General features: G+C 37.6%; 1 protein-coding gene across 1 annotated transcript in view; it reads left to right on the plus strand.

The window, feature by feature from the left end:
- The first annotated feature begins 237 nt into the window (after positions 1-237).
- The window catches only part of LOC139761923 (ubiquitin-protein ligase E3C), a 79,829-nt gene continuing 63,484 nt past the window's right edge, over positions 238-16,582 (plus strand). Inside the window, exons 1-3 of the mRNA XM_071686575.1 lie at positions 238-379; positions 8,413-8,562; positions 13,170-13,379. Coding sequence (XP_071542676.1) covers positions 8,437-8,562; positions 13,170-13,379 — 336 coding nt within the window. The 5' untranslated portion in view covers positions 238-379; positions 8,413-8,436. The remainder of the gene's footprint in view (positions 380-8,412; positions 8,563-13,169; positions 13,380-16,582) is intronic.

The raw sequence follows: 16,582 nt of genomic DNA on the forward strand, positions 1-16,582 counted from the left end.
AAGAAAGACGAAATTCATTAAAAAAGAACGTGGCAAAAATAGCTTACATTTCTAATGACACTGATACATCCGGTGGTCAAAACCATATGAAATATTAATAAAATACAGTCACGGTCATTGTGAAAATTGATGTTAAACATTTGCTTTTTTTACACTTTAGGAAATAAAAGTGAGTCACAGTTATTATTTTATATTGATAAGAATATCTTCAAAAATCGAGGCACGTAATGTTGATGAGATACAATCAAAACAATGGTCAGTGTCGAGGGAAGGGTGGTGCAACTGTCATCGTATTATGTTACTACTGACATATTAACTTTATTATTGATGTTTACGTGAGGGCTCAAGAGAATTTATGGCCTGGGTTTCCATATATCTGGTAAGGGAGCCCATTTAGTTTGTTTAGGGCTAACATGGAAGCGATGACAAAAAAAAAAGTAGTCAAAGTTTAATGAATACTTTCCTAATATGTGAACTATTGTAGTGACACCTGAACTGGAGAATATAATGGAGAATCAGTCTGTGGTCTTATGTTAATTACTTGTGTTGAAGTCTACTTCCACACCATCAGTAGCTTTTGATTTGTAGCGTGAATTTTGTTCATTACTAGTGTTGTGCTTAGAGGTTATGTTTGCTGCGAAGTATGATGTGAAATATATTTAGGAAGTCATTCATTTAGATCCTAATCAGTAGTATCAATGGATATTGAATGATTTGGTTTAGTTTACTGTGTAAAGATTATATACTTGGTGGAATATATGGTAAAATGTTCGTTTGGAATCTTACCTGTAATTACTATTTGTTTGTTATGAAGGTAGAGTTTAACACTTGTGTTTCCCCCTGTCAGTATTAGTCATGGATATTGAGTCATTATGTTGAGCAGTGCTGCTGTAGTATTTAGAGAAAATAGTGACCGTTGCTGAGCATGAATTGATTATGTATGTTCCATTTGATGAGGTGGTGGTATAGGGGGAGAATGTGTAGTTAATGCAGAAGTCGGTGAAACACTTGTTGAATATCAAGTGAACCTATAAAAACCCTATTTAATCTTGCTTAGTGGTTAGAACACTTGTTGAATATCAAGTGAACTTATAAAAACCTTATTTAACCTTGCTTAGTGGGTAGAACTCAACAGAACCTGTGAAACCTCATCTTACCTTTCCCAAGTGGTTAAAATGGATAGAACCTATATAAACCTCATTTAACATCACCTAGTGGTTGAAAATCAACAGAAACTGTGAGACCTAAAACCTTGCCTAGTTGTTAGAATCAGAAGAACCTGTAAAAACCTCAGTTAACTTTGCCTAGTGATGAAAAATCAACTCATAATAATAGAAACCTCAGTCACCTTCACTTGGTTGCTAAAATGATGGTAAAGATGTACCAGCACAGAATTTGCTGTTAGTATTTTATGACCCTCACTGTATCCCTTGATTGTTAACACCTATCATCATTTACATGGCACTCATTTGTAGGTATGACATATTTTAACAAGTGTTATACACTTAGGTAGGGTATGTGGGGCCCATGAAATTGGAAAGCAAGTGTAAAGATAGAAATACCAGTAAAACAAGAAATGAAATGTAGGCTAAGTACTCTTGAAGCTAATTTTGTTGAAGCAGAAAGTCATAAGAAGGAAAATAAAGGGAGAACTTGTGCTAATAAAGTAAATCAATATGATATAATTATTGAAGAAATCATTGAAAGTCAAGTAAGACTAGAAGTCTTCGAAAGCCATGGTAAGGTATTCATAAGATGCATATTACAAAGGTAATAGGGTGTTGGTCCGAAGGTCCTAAAAGAAAAAAGTTACTTTACCATATCATTGATTTTACATATGTAGGTAAGTACATAGCTAAAATGGAAACATAATTATACTTACTAACATAGGCTATGTTAAACACTAGTCAAATTTGCAAGCAGATGGCAGCACAGAGATATGTGTGGTATGCTTTCTGAGACTTGGGAAAGGTTACCCTAGTCAACAAATTTTAACTTTTTTTGCCCCACAAACTAGAATGGGTGGACCTTATAGTACTTTATATGCTGAATTTGAATGTTTTTAGAATTTTTCTATCAGGCATGGTTTTTAAGTAACAGCACAGTTAGACTTTACAATAAGTGTATATTGCTCGTTCATAGATAAGGCTGGTATTACTCTTTAAAAATGTATCTATGAAATGTAGAGGTGTATGATTTTTGGCTATATTTAGCCTCAAGAACATCTCTCCTTAGCGTCCAGCAGTAATCTGCCAACATGGAGTGGCTTCATTTTCCTTGGAACTGCTTTTCCATTTCCAAAATGTCCTGGTGAAATCTTTAGCCATGCTCATCACTGACTGCCTCAAGATTTTCTGGGGAAAAGTTTAAGTGCAAGTCCAAAAAGTGAATATTTAGACTCATAATGCACCCTCAGAGCTTTATATGAAGTCAATAGATCTTTTACAGCTTCACATTAGTTTTCTGATCTGTGATTCCCCAAAAAGTCTTTCTAAGTACTCTTAACTGACAGCCATGCAGGTTTTTCTACTTCATTTAGCTCTTCATTGAACTTTGCTTCTCGAATCAGTTCCCTGATCTGTGGTCCTACAAAAATAACCTTCATATTTGCATCACTGATTCTGGGGAATTTATTCCTCAGATAAGTGAATCCATGGCCAGTTTTATCCGTACCTATGACTAAGATCTTCTTCATCCTGAGCTTAATATGCAAAGGTGGCAGACAAATTTTCTAAGGATCAACAAGAGAAGGATTGATGACTTTCTTCAATGGAGTCAGCGATGTTCATTTTGGCCACGCTTTACTTCATGTAACCAAGTTGCATTCTAAGAATTACCACAAGCTTTAGGTCATCACATACATTCCACTTAAAGTCCCCATACTTAATTGTTTACAAAAGAAGCTTCATATTATCATACGATTCCCTTCATGTTGCATAAGCCAGAGGAATGGAGGGGAACTTATTGCTGTTATCGAAGCAGTTCCTTGATCTGTGGTCCTACTAAAGTAACCTTCATTTTTGCATCAGTCATTCTTGGGAATTTATTCCTCAAATAAGTGAATCCATGGCCGGTTTTATCCGTACCTTTGATGAAGTTCTTCATCATCCTGAGCTTAATATGCAAAGGAGGCAGATAATTTTCTAAGGATCGACAAGGGAAGGATTGATTATTTTCTTCATTGGAGTCAGTGATGTTCATATTGGCCACACTTTCTTGTAACCAAGTTGCATTCTGAGAAAAAGTGCCACAACCTTTTGGTCACCACATACATTCCACTTAAAAGTCCCCATGCTTAATTTTTTTCAAAAGATGCTTCATGTTATCATTTGATTCCTTCATGTTAGCTACATCCTAAGCTTAAGATGCAAAGGAGGCAGATGAATTTTCTAAGGATCAACAAGGGAAGGATTGATGACTTTCTTCCTCAATGGAGTCAGTAATTTTCATTTTGGCCACACTTTCTTGTAACCAAGTTGCATTCTGAGGAAAAGTGCCACAAACTTTAGGTCATCATATACATTCCACTTAAAGTCCCCATACTTAATTTTTTTACAAAAGAAGCTTCATTGTTATCATACAATTCCTTCATGTTAGCTGCATAAGCCAGAGGAATGGAGGGGAACTTATTTCCATTGTGGAGTATAACTGGTTTCAAACTTACTTTTGATGAGTCAGTAAACAAGTGCTGCTGATCTGTGTTGTATTTGTGGCCAGGTGCCTCCATAACAGAACGAGCATCATTGCAGAACTCCAGACCATCTTCAAGGGAGAAAAATTCTTTGAAAATGACATGGCGGTCATGATAAAAACAAACTTTAATTATATTCTGGAGAAGATGCCAGCCCTTTAACTTGGAACACAAAAGTTTGACTTGCTTCTTAGACAAATTTAAATCACAGATGAGATCATTTAAGATCTTGACACAACAAATGTGGTTCACTTGAAGAACATCTTGCTTTAAATGTTGTATCCATATTGTTCTCTTCTTGGTCTTCTTTCCCATCGCCAGACTCATCATCACTCAGTGTCATGTTTCTTAGAGGCTCTGGCACAGGCAATTCCTGACTGTGAGATACTGGCCTCATAGCAGATTGTAAATTGGGATATTTGACAGTATGCTTAGATTTTGTTATATCATTATGTCAGGCAGAAGTAGCAATCCAAAGCATGATCTTTGGGTTCTCTCCAAACCATTGGAATGGTAAAAGGCATATAGCATATACCTTTTGCCCATGCTGTGAGAAGCCTGACGTGTGACACAACAAATATGGGGGCTTAATTTTAATGAGGGGTGTGAAAGAAGGTTTTTGCGATATGAATGTCAATTCACCGCAGATGTAGCAGAAAAAATTTGGACTATTTATACAGTTTCTTGGCATTTTAATGGTGAATGGGTTATCAGAACAATGCTCGAAAACACAAAAGCACAATCTGTTAACAGATTGGAAAAGACGCTCTTTACACATTGAGTTCTAGCCAGCAACTGACAGAACTGCTACTCAGGAGTGGTCACTGTTTCAATGTCCCAACGTTTCCAGTCGTGTATCTGCAGGCCCCTGGTGACTCGCTTATCTAGGCTTGTGTTCTCAAAAAGTAGCAATTGCACTTCACAAATTATGAAGATAGCTGTATTTGTTAAACCTCTTATTTCAAATGCTCCATAGAACACTGCTACATACATACTGTATACAGTGATATGCGATTATGCTGGAACAAACAACTATGGGTGTTAGAGAAATTCTGAAAACATATTTGGATTTGGCATGCCAAAAATACATAAGAAACGATATTTTTTCCATAGGACAAAATCTTTGTTGACCAGTGAATTATTGATTATCACAGTATAGAGAAAATTTTTCTGGCTGTTGTAGGATAAATTTTATTTAGCTAACGCCTAGAAAAAATTTCAAATTTTGTTAGCATTTTCAGTTTAAGGGTTGAAATTTATTGGAAAATTTTACCAAATTCAACAGGAAGTGTGCTTTAATGCAGTTATCCCTTAGGTTTAGACTCTTATTACATTCATTCAGATTGCCAGTAGATTAGATGGTACAAGGTCCACTGGTGATTTCTCCTATGTGCTTCTTTTTTTACCTTTTTGTGTGATTTTGGTGAATCTTTAGTCATGCTTCACATTTTCTTTCCTGATTCAGGCTGTGCAGCTTCTTGGAAAGTGGAATTAGTTACCTAGTAAAATTCAACAATGTTAGAATGCATTTTCTATTATATCTCACTTGTTTCCAACCTGTAAATTTTGGAACACAACAATGAAAGCCTGCAGTAATATAACATGTTAAGTATAATCAGACCTTGAAGTCTGTCCTGGAAACCCCACTTCATAATATAACATGTTAAGTATAATCATACCTTGAAGTCTGTCCTGGAAGCCCATCGTAATATAACATGTTAAATATAATTATACTCTGAAGTCTGTCCTGGAAACCCCACATCATAGCTGGGAGTGTTGTATACATGCATCATCATTTTTTTCAACGGCTATTTCATAGCTGGGGGCTCATTCACCCAGGTAAAGAGCACTGCTCATATACTTGTTATTGTTCTTTTTGCATCTTTGTCATAGCCAGATGAAATCAAACATCTTTCTTGTTATCACCTCTTTTTAAACATCCCTTTCTGTCCATGTTAATGTTGCTGCATTATTTCTGTTTTGCATGTATTCATTTTGCTGCTACTCCCAGTAGCTATCTGTGTGTTTCCCAACTTTTATGTAACTGCTGCTTTTCTTAGTTTCTGTTTATCAAGAACAGCCATAGGAAGGCTGGTCATTATGGTACCTCTTTCATTTGAAGAACAGAACTGTGGAATTCTGTTCCTTTTTTTTATCTTTCTTCAATTAACCTTCTCACTTTTCAGCATCAGGTTTACAAACATTTTTGGGCTCAGATTAATTCCTTCTATCTTTTTCATTTTTGTCAACTGTGTAATGTGGCAGACACTTTGGAATTGCTTTGCCTGTTGTTGTTCTTCATGCCCATGTCATCCATCCATCCAGAATCTGAGGTCATTATAACCTTTGATTTGATTTTGGTGACAACTTGGAAACTCTAAATCACTTATTCATTAATACCGTACAATTCTTTCCCGGCCCCATCTGAAGTAAATATGACCTATAACTATAGTTTGGATTTTGCATGAGTGGCATAAGACCCATGACTTTAGATTTTGCCTGGGTTATGCCATTTATAAAGAGGTTTAACTGAGAATGTAACCTGGTGTATAACTTTGTTAAACTCAGTATTTTGCCATGAAACTTTGTACATTTGTTTTCCAGCATATAAGTGTGGTTTCAGAAGTGGTAGAGGATGTGTGGATCAGGTGTTTGCTTTGAAGAATGTTTGAGAAATACTTAGAAATATAGAGGGATTTGTATGTAGCATTTATGGATCTCGAGAAGGCATATGATAGGGTTGTTAGAGATGCTTTGTGGAAGGCCTTAAGAGTATATGGTGTGAGAGGTAAGCTGCTAGAAGCACTGAAAAGTTTTTACTAAGGATGTAGGGCATGTGTACGAGTAGGAAGAGAGGAGAGTGATTGGTTCTCAGTGAAGGTTGGTCTACAGCATGGGTTTGATATCCCCATGATTGTTTAATTTGTTTATGGATGGGGTGCTTAGGGAGGTAAATGCAAGAGTTTTGGAGAGAGGAGCAAGTATGCAGTCTTTTGGGGATGAGAGGGCCTGGAAAGTGAGTCAGTTATTGTTCACCGATGATACAGCACTGGTGGCTGATTTGAGTGAGAAGCTGTAGAAGTTGGTGACTAAATTTGGAAAACTGTGTGAAAGGAGAAAGTTGATAGTAAATGTGAATGAGAACAGGGTTGTTAGTTCAGTAGGGTTGAGGGACAAGTTAATTGGGATGTAAGTGTGAATGGAGAAAAATCGGAAGAAGTGAAGTGTTTTAGATATCTGGGAGTGGATTTAGGAGCGAGTGGAACCTTGGAAGAGGAAGTGAGTCACAGGGTGGGGGAGGAGTTAAAGGTTCTGGGAGTAATGAATATGTGGAAGGAGAGAACATTATCTTGGTGAGCAAAAATGGTTATGTATGAAGGAATAGTAGTTCTAGCAATATTATATGGTTGCGATGCTTGGACTATAGATGGGGTTGTGCAGAGGAAGGTGGACATGTTGGAAATGAAATGTTTGAGGACAGTATGTGGTATGAGGTGGTTTGATCGAGTAAGTAATGAAAGGGTAAGAGAGATGTGAGGAAATAAAAAGAGTGTGGTTGAGAGAGCAGAAGAGGATGTGTTGAAATGATTTGGACTTATGGAGATACTGAGTGAGGAAAGATTAACAAAGAGGATATATGTGTCATTTGGTAAACATGTGATTGTCCGAAAAACATGTTTACCAAATGGCGTCCTAGCTTCGTCTCTTTGATGTATATCAACTGACTGTTATATCTCTCTCTTGTGTCTCCCCTGATGATGTGATTATTACACGAAAGTGCACTTGGGAACTTTTCTTGTTTCATTTTCCCCGTGGACTCATAGGAATATCTTGATCACGTGCAAAAATTGTGATCCTTTCCAACATGTATGTATATGTATCTATGTTGATATGTTTATGTATAAATGTGCGTGTATGGGCATTTATGCATGTGTGTGTGTGTGTGTGTGTGTGTATGTGTGAGTGGATGGGCCATTCTTTGTTTGTTTCGTGGCGCTACCTCTTGGACGCAGGAAATGGCAATGAAGTATGATAATAAAGAAAAATTTATTGGCATAATACCCATGTCTAGTTTTGTTTTATGCCACTTGTAAAGATGTTTTACAAGGAGTTGGTTTGATTATGCCAGCTATAAGGTTTTTGGTGTTACCAGGCTCTGCTTGCATGAGGTTACACTAAGAAAATGTCACCTTTGATGAGGCTGTATCATCATCACTGGATGAAAGAGAGTACAATCTCTATAAAGAACTTCTCTTTCAAAAGTTCATCACATCCCTAATACTGATTGTAGCAAACCATTAAAGCTGTAGGATCGCCATAAAAGGGGCCCTTGGGTTATATAGATATAGTTGATTGATTGAGCTATAAGGTTTAACATGTCAATTAACCTGGCTTATAACTTCAAGGAACTCTGTCCTTTGGCCCTGAAAATTTACATTGTTGTTTCTCATTATGTAAAAACAATACTTTAGTTATATTTGTATATCATATAGGTTTACCACTACTGTGGTTTCTGCCAGTAAATATTTCATAGAATGTCCATCTATTTTTTCTATTGTGCTGTTTTTATTGAAGTTTTATGGACATACTCATGCGTATGTAACCCAACATAACCACTTCGGTGTCTTGTTTATAGTTTGATAAGTGTTTGATCAGTAGAATAACCAACACAGATTGCAGGCTAGGTAGATTTGATTAAACATGTATAATTTTTCTTGCAGAAAATTGATGGTAGATAAGACATCATGTGGAGCTTTGATGGAGATTATCGACGCAAACCACAGCAAAGGCTTGGTGGTGCCAGTCGATTACGGAATATAGAACGGTCAGAGCTACTTAATCAACTGAAATCTGATAGAGAGGAAAGAGAGGTACAGAAAGAGAATTACAGTTGTTATGAGAAAGGATAGGTTTGAGTGATTAGGATTTATTTTGTAGATAAATTTTCTCTTACTGTAGTTTAGTTTGCTTTCCTGCACCTGACTCAGGTGATAAGTTTCAAAGGTATATAAAGTTAAAAGACTTATGGGATATAGATAGGCAGAGCTTGGTGGAGTCTGAACAACTGAGTTGTGGAAAGACCTGCAGCATATTGGTTACACCTTTTAGGCCAACTGGAAAGTATCTTGATGAAAAGAGTAATTTAAAGACTTGAAATTAGTTATAAATAGATAAGCGGATATGTAGAGATTTTCAAGTTTTGTTTACAGGTGCTCCCAACTCACAGTGGGGTTACGTTTCAATAAACCCTAAGTTGGAAATATCATTAGTCAAAAATATTTGATACTGTACATCTAACCTACCGAACATCATAGCTTAGCCTAATCTACCTTAAACCTTCTCAGAACACTTTCTCCTCCACAGTTATTACGTGCAGCTCTTCCTTAAAAGCTTTGGCATCTTCACTATCAGCCCTTGCTGCCTCATTGCCAACCTTTACATTATGAAAATTATGACACCTTTTGAAGGGGAACCACCCATGACTTGCTGTATACATTTGCATATACGTAGGATCGTTGACATGCCATTTTCGCATATTGAAAAGACTTCTTGCCTTAGCCTGGATCATCAAGAGGCTAAGCAGTATGCACTTCTGTATCTAGTCTTCCATCCATGTGACACGTAATTTTTCCACATCATCAGTCAGCTGAGCTCTTCTCTGTGTGATGACAATGGATTTAACCAATGCTGAAGATATCACTGCATCATTGATCACTTCTTATCCTTTAAGATGGCTGAGATTGTTCATTGCAGAAGTCCTAACACGTACAATGGCCATTACTGGCCTGCCGCCTTCATGCTGGGCAATTATCTTTGATTTCATCTCAAGCAATTGCCTTCCTCTTCTCATCAGAGGCAGGAGACACAGTTGGGCATTTTGTAAACATGAAATGTAATAACACAAAATGCAGAGTTCAAAAACTGTTAGCAACACTACGCTTTAGAGTAATGGTTGTTTATGCTCATGATCACACAGCTAACTGGAAGCTGTTGTTCACTGCCATTGCACAGCATCATGAGAAAATGTCATACTGCATATTGCTAGTCTGGGAAAAGCTCAAAATTCAAAGTAAGGTTTCTACTGGATCCGTATTGCTATCGCCCCATTGTAAAGTAAAAAAATTGTCAGTCAAACCATCGTAATTTGGGGAGCACTGTACATATGCACATCATTTAATGAGTGGGGAAATGAAGAGCTTACATAGTGAGAGTTGAAATGTAGATGATTTAAACTGAATACTACTGGATTGTATTGTATTGAAATGAATTATAAAATCCTAACAAATACTTTGCAGACAGAGATGAGAAAATGAATCAGCTTAGAATACTTAGACTCTGCAGTATAGAAAAAAGAGAAAGATATCCGATGATTTATGTATGGTAACAAACTTAAGGTATTGAAATAGATGTTCTCAAACAAAAATGTGTGGAACTTTCCAAAAGTTCGCTGAGCAAAAGTGAATGAGTTCAGCATAAAAAGGGAATCTTTTTAATGCCTTGTTAGGTATAAAAGAAATGTACAAGGATTGAGTACAGAAACCTTTTAACCCTTTGGTCACAAATTATGACAAGTTGAAATACACCGTTTACCCTCCCTCCACAAAATAGAAGCCTATTAAAGTTCACATGTCGAAAAATGTTTTGTCCATCTTTCACTGTTTGACAACTTTCCCCCAAACAGGAAATGAAATCAGGGTACCTACATAGTGATTCTTTCATCTCGCTATTCTGTTTTCACTTTGTTTCCACTTTTATTTGAGTAATTCAGTGAATGTTATAATGTTGAGATGTACTGTGTAAGTGTGTTATATATTATATTGCGTAGATAGAGATAGTATGATTTTGATGTATAGTTCTTCAGATGAGTTCTTGTGAGTTAGTAACATTGCTGCTAAGCATCCCTTTAAATCTAGCACTTTACTTTTTTGCACCATTTACAGATTTGTTCATCACTATAAGTGTGTGTTTTATATTATGATGCATTTATAAAGATACAATATAGGTACACCACCAATTTTCCAGCACTCTTGGTCCCAAAGCCTTGCTGAATGAACCATTTTCGTAGACCAACCGTGGTCACATAATGATAATTTATCAACACACCTCTAACCCACTAATTATACATCTCCCGTGTCATAAGTATATCATGGACTGCTTGAAATTTGAATTAAACAAATATTAAATGTTTGAGCACCCTAAGATGGTAAGTTTGTCCTTAGATTGTTTGAATCCTGTGGGATCTTCTTCGTCTTCTGTTCTTAGTGTTTCCCTATGTGTGCATCACCAGGATGATGCAGTTCCATCGACATTATACACCTGCTCAGGAGACTGAGGTGCTCGTCAGCTACGAGTTTCGCAAATTTGTCCACATGCTCGGCAGCTCCTTCGTAGTTTGCAGACAGCTTTTCTCCACACACTTTATTTATGGAAATTCCGTGATGCTTCTTGAATCTTTGAAGCCATCCTTCACTATAGTCATGCTCATGTTGCAATGTAATTTCTTTATGGAACAACTTATCCTGGTCCATTATCATGCTTCCTGACAAGTCCACTCCATTACTCTGATGCTGTCGAAACCATTCCATCATCACTTGATTGTGCTCGGTACTCATACCATCTTTCATAGTTTGCTTCTTGGAATTGCTGTCTGCATAGAATTTCAATATTTTCTCCCTTTGCTTCTTTATATCATAAACAGTTGATGAACCTATACTGTAGATGTCACCCAGCTTACACACTAAAACACCAGGGTCCATTTTTTTTCTAACTTCTACTTTATCTTGGATTGATATGGACTGGTGTTTACATTTGGCACCACGACTGACAGTCTCATATGTCTTAGAAGCCATAGCTAGGGTTAAATTTAAGCAAAATAAGCTAAGAATCTCACAGAGTTGCAGTATCACCACCAACAAGTGCAGTGTAAAGAATGTAAATAAGCATGCTCTACACACCCAGTAAACTAGTCTGGTGGCTACAGTAATTTCAAGTTCCCTCACTTAATTTTGTCTGGACTAAAGGAGGTGCTGAACCATCATTTGCCAGAAATTCAGTGGTGTACCTGTATGTGATGGTAATACAGTGTTTTTGATGAGTGCTAATGAGTTAGCAAAGAAGGGTTGCTGTAACAGCACTTTGATCCAATCCTTTTTTCTTTACAGAAATTAGTTCATCTTAGTGAGGTAAAAAACATGAAATGTGCTACACTTGAGAAAGTTCATGTCCTCTTGCAGGCATCTCACCATAAATACTTTATTTTCATTTCTCCTGATTACTCTTTTCCCTGCCGTGAGATATTGTTTTCCAGTAATGATTTTAATGCTAATTTCTTATTTTCAGTTTTTTATTGAAAATGAAAGCCAGAAAAGTTTAAAGTTTCAGAAAACTTTGGAATGTGCAAGGAGTACAGAATTGCACTTGTTTAAGCTCCTATGTAATGAAGGTGTCAGCATTTCTAGGGAGATGCTTATTGAGCAGGCCTAAGTTCTTTATAGAGAACTGAAGCTAGACATTGTGAATATTTGTAAGAATGGTTACACAGGTTTAAGTGGAGATATGGAATTTATGCACATAGTGTGTATGAGGAGAAAAGCGTGATGCTGACACAGAAGCTAGTAGTGTAAGGTCATATTATAAGTATCTGTAAAAACATCAATTCTCTACTGAACAACCAACAACAATACGTACAGGGCAAGAGAGAGTGCACGAGCTGGCTGCCTGGCTGGGTTGATTGGTTGGTTGATTGGTTGGGCTTTAGTCCTATCAACTGCCAGAGTCATTAAGGCTGTCAACGTAAGTTAAGTCCACCAACCAAAAAATCTTTAACACCTTCTTTGGATGTTAAAGATAATTCTAAGACCACATACACTCTCACTATGCATGTGGCCCATGACCTGGCTGGGACTGACACAGTGTGGGCTGGTTGCTTTGACAATAAAAGTATAACAACAGTAGTAACAAGAGTCGGCCAAAGCCAGCTACTAACCTTTGGTCGTTTGTTATATTAACTCCTTTTCACAAAGCTCTGACAAAGTTTATGGATGAATTTGCACGGTTAGTGGCAGCGGAAAACTTAGCCCCGGAACAAGTGTGTAATGCTAACAAATCTGCCCTGTATTGGTGTCGTATACCATGAAAAACCTTTGCCTAAGATATTAAAGTCTCCATCTGGGAATACTTCTAATGTAAACTGATGTAACAATAGAAACCTTGTTTGAAACATTTAATGGTTGTATTATTTTCTATTTTAAGCTTTATTATACCTCTGATAGCACAGCGATATGTATGTGGAATTAGCTGGGAAGACATGGGGTTGGGAATATGTTTACGTAGGGGTTCCCTCAGTGGTCAGTTTCTATTTTCCAGCATTTTCTGTGGTTCAGCAATGACCAAGTCCCAAGGTTGCCAGATTAAAGAAGTTCAACCCGTATTTGCATAAATACTTGCAGACATATAGTATGATTTTTTTTGGTTTCAGAGACAGCGAAGAAGAGAAGTAGCTGCTGTCACTATCCAGTCATGGACTAGGGCAATGTTGAGTCAGAAGCTGACAAAGCAAGCTCTGAGACAACAATGTGACCATGACCTAGCCCATGCCAAAGTTTATGGGATATCTGAAAATTCAGCCATTAGATTAATTGCCTTGCTTATAAGAATATTTAATCCAAGAGAAGACTGTGAAAGACTGGTAAGTCATTGATTATGGGGAAAAGTTGGTAAACCCTATATTATCCATGTAATAGGCTTACTTTGCCCACTGCTTCCCTATTCCAATGTGTTATGGATTGAATTGTTGCTTGTTTGCAGTCCTTCAGTTTCCTAAAATACTTAAACTTTTTTTAAAGGCCATCTCATTCATGCTTTATACTTATGATTTATATAAAGGTAAGGGGGATAAACGTGAGTGTTCAAACTACAGAGGTATAAGTTTGCTAATTGTATCTGGTAAGTTGTATGGGTGGGTATTGAGGGAGAGGGTGAAGGCTTATTCAGAGCCTCAGATTGGGGAAGAGCATTATGGTTTCAGAAATGGTATAGGATATAAAGGTCTTTGCTTTTAAGAATTTGTGTGAAAAATACTTAGATGCTTTAAAGAATTTGTGAAAAATACTTAGAAAAACAGATAGATTTGTATGTAGCATTTATGCATCTGGAGAAGGTATACGATAGGGTTGATAGAGATGCTTTGTGGAAGGTCATGAGATTATATGGTGTGGCAGGAAAGCTGCTAGAAGCTGTGAGAAGTTCTTGTCAAAGGAGTAATACTTGTGTGCGAGTAGTAAGAAAGGAGGGTGAATGGTTCCAAGTGAGGGTTGGTCTGCAGCAGGGGTGTGTTATGTTACCATGTCTGTTTACTTTGTTTATGAAAGGAGTGGTGTGGGAGGTAAATGAGAAAGTCTTGGAGAGAGGGGCAAGTATGATGTCTGTGGGGGAATGAAGAGACTTGGGAAATTAAGTCATTTGTTGTTTGCTGATAATACAACACTGGTAACAGATTTGAGTGAGAAACTAGAGAAGTTGGTGACTGAGTTTGGAAGAATGTGTTATAGGAGGAAGTTGAGGATGAATGTGAATAAAAGCAAGGTTATTAGGTTGAGCAAAGTAGAGGGACAGGCTAGTTGGGGTGTGAGTTTGACAAAAGAGAAATTAGAGGAAGTGAAGTGTTTCAGATATCTGAGAATGGACATGGTGGCAGATGGAACTTTGGAAGCTGAAGTGTCATAGGGTGAGTAAAGGTTCTGGGAGCATTAAAGAATGTGTGGAATGAGAGATCATTATCAGAAGGGCAAAAATCGTTATGTCTGGAGGTATAGTAGTTCCAAGAATGCTATATGGATGTGAGGCTTGAGGTATAGATGAGGATGTGGAGGAGAGGGAATTTATTGGAAATGGTATGTTTAAGGACAATGTGTCGTGCGAGATGGTTTGATCAAGTAAGTGATAAATGAGTAAGAGAGATGTCTGGTAATAAAAAGAGTGTGATTGTGAAAGAGGTCAAGGGGGTGTGCAGAAATTGTTTGGATGTATGGAAAGAAGGAGTGAGGAGAGATTAACAAAGAGGATGTTTGTTTCAGAAATAGAATGAACAAGAAGAGGGAGACCAAATCAGGATGGAGTGATAAAGATTTTGAGTGATGGGGTTCTGAACATGCAGGAGGGTGGAGGATGTTCCTAGGATAGAGTGAATTGGAATGATGTGGCAGTACAGGAGTGAATGTGAAGTAGCTGGAGGAAACCATGGAAAAGTCTTTGGTGTCTTGCTATGGATTGGGGGCTGTGGTTTCAATGCATTACACAAGACAGGTAGAGAATGAGTGTGAGGAAATGCAACTTTTCCTATCAGTATCTGGTGCTACCTCAAAAACGCAGGAAACTCAAGTCAAGTATGAAAAATAGAAGATATGACAGTGGCTCTGCAGCAGGGGTGTATGATACCACCATGGCTGTTTCATCTGTGTATGGATAGGGTGGTGAGGAAGGTAAATGCAGAGGTCTTGGAGAGAGGAACAAGTATGCAGTTTGTTGGGGTAAGGGGCTTGGGAGGTTGGTTAGGTGTTGTTTGCTGACGATATGGCACTGGTGGTATATTCAAGCAAAAAACTATAGAAGCTGTTGTTTGAGTTTGGGAGAGTTTGTTAGAGAAGAAAATTGAGAGCAAGGTTATCAGGTTTAGTAGTGAAAAGAGGCAGGTTCTCTGGAGTTTGAGTTTGAATGGAGAGAACTTCGAGGAAGTGAAGTATTTTGGATACCTGGGAGTGGATATGGCAGCAAATGGACCCATGGGAGCTAAAGTGAACCATAAGATGGGTGAGGGGGGGTCTAGAGTACATTGAGAAATATGTTAAAAGAAAGTTAGCTGTTATAGTAGTTTCATCAGTGCTGTGAGGCATGTGCCTTAAATGGAAATATAAAGAATGGAGTGAAAGTGTTGGAAATGAAATGTCAAAGGACAGTATGTGGTATGAAGAGGGTTGATGGAATAAAAGATGATAGGGTAAGAGAGAGCTGTGGTAGTAAGAGGAATCTGCCTAAGAAACCTGAAGAGAGTGTGCTGTCCATATGGAGAGGATGAGTGAAGAAAGGATAACTGAGAGGGCATCTATGTCAAAAGAAGAATAAACAAGGAAAAGGGGGACACCAAGGAAGGTGGAAGGTTGGAGTGAATGATGCTTTGAAGGCCTGGGGCCTGAACATGCTGTAGGCTGTGGGGCATGCAAGGGATAGAATGTATTGGAGCAGTATGGTTTACAGGGAATTATATGCTGTCAGTGGGATGAATCAGGGCACTTGCAAAGGTTAGGAGAAACTACAGAAATTTTGTAGGGCTTGGTTGTGTATATGTGGCTCTGGTTTCAGTTTGTTGTACGTGACATATATATATGGATATTAGTGAATGGCATCATATCTTCATCTCTTCCTGAAATTACCTCGCTGATGGGTGGTGTAAAATTGTTGTTAAGAGACTCGTATAAAAGTTCTTATTAATGTAACCATTTGTTTGACTGGCATTAACTTATGGCTTGGAAGCTTGGATAGTAAATACCAGAACTAAAAGTGAATTACAAACTTCAGAGATCAGGATATTGAGGTAGATAATAGGGGTCATATGAAGCATTGTTGGCATGTGCATAAGATACTTGTGGCATGAGAAAGGTGGGAGGTGGGCACATTAGAATGGATAGTGAGTGGTGGGATGAAGAAGTAAAGTTGTTAGTGAAAGAGAAAAGAGAGGCATGTGGAAGATACCTACAAGAAAGGAGTGCAAATGACTAAACGTATAAAAGAAAGTGGCAGGAGGTCAAGAGGAAGGTGCAAGGGTTAAAAAAGAGGATGAATAAAAAGATTATTTGGAAGGAGGTAAACAGCATGCGTAAGACAAGAGAACAAATG

Source organism: Panulirus ornatus, chromosome 42, assembly GCF_036320965.1.
Source record: "Panulirus ornatus isolate Po-2019 chromosome 42, ASM3632096v1, whole genome shotgun sequence".
NCBI classification, from domain to species: Eukaryota; Metazoa; Arthropoda; class Malacostraca; order Decapoda; family Palinuridae; genus Panulirus; species Panulirus ornatus.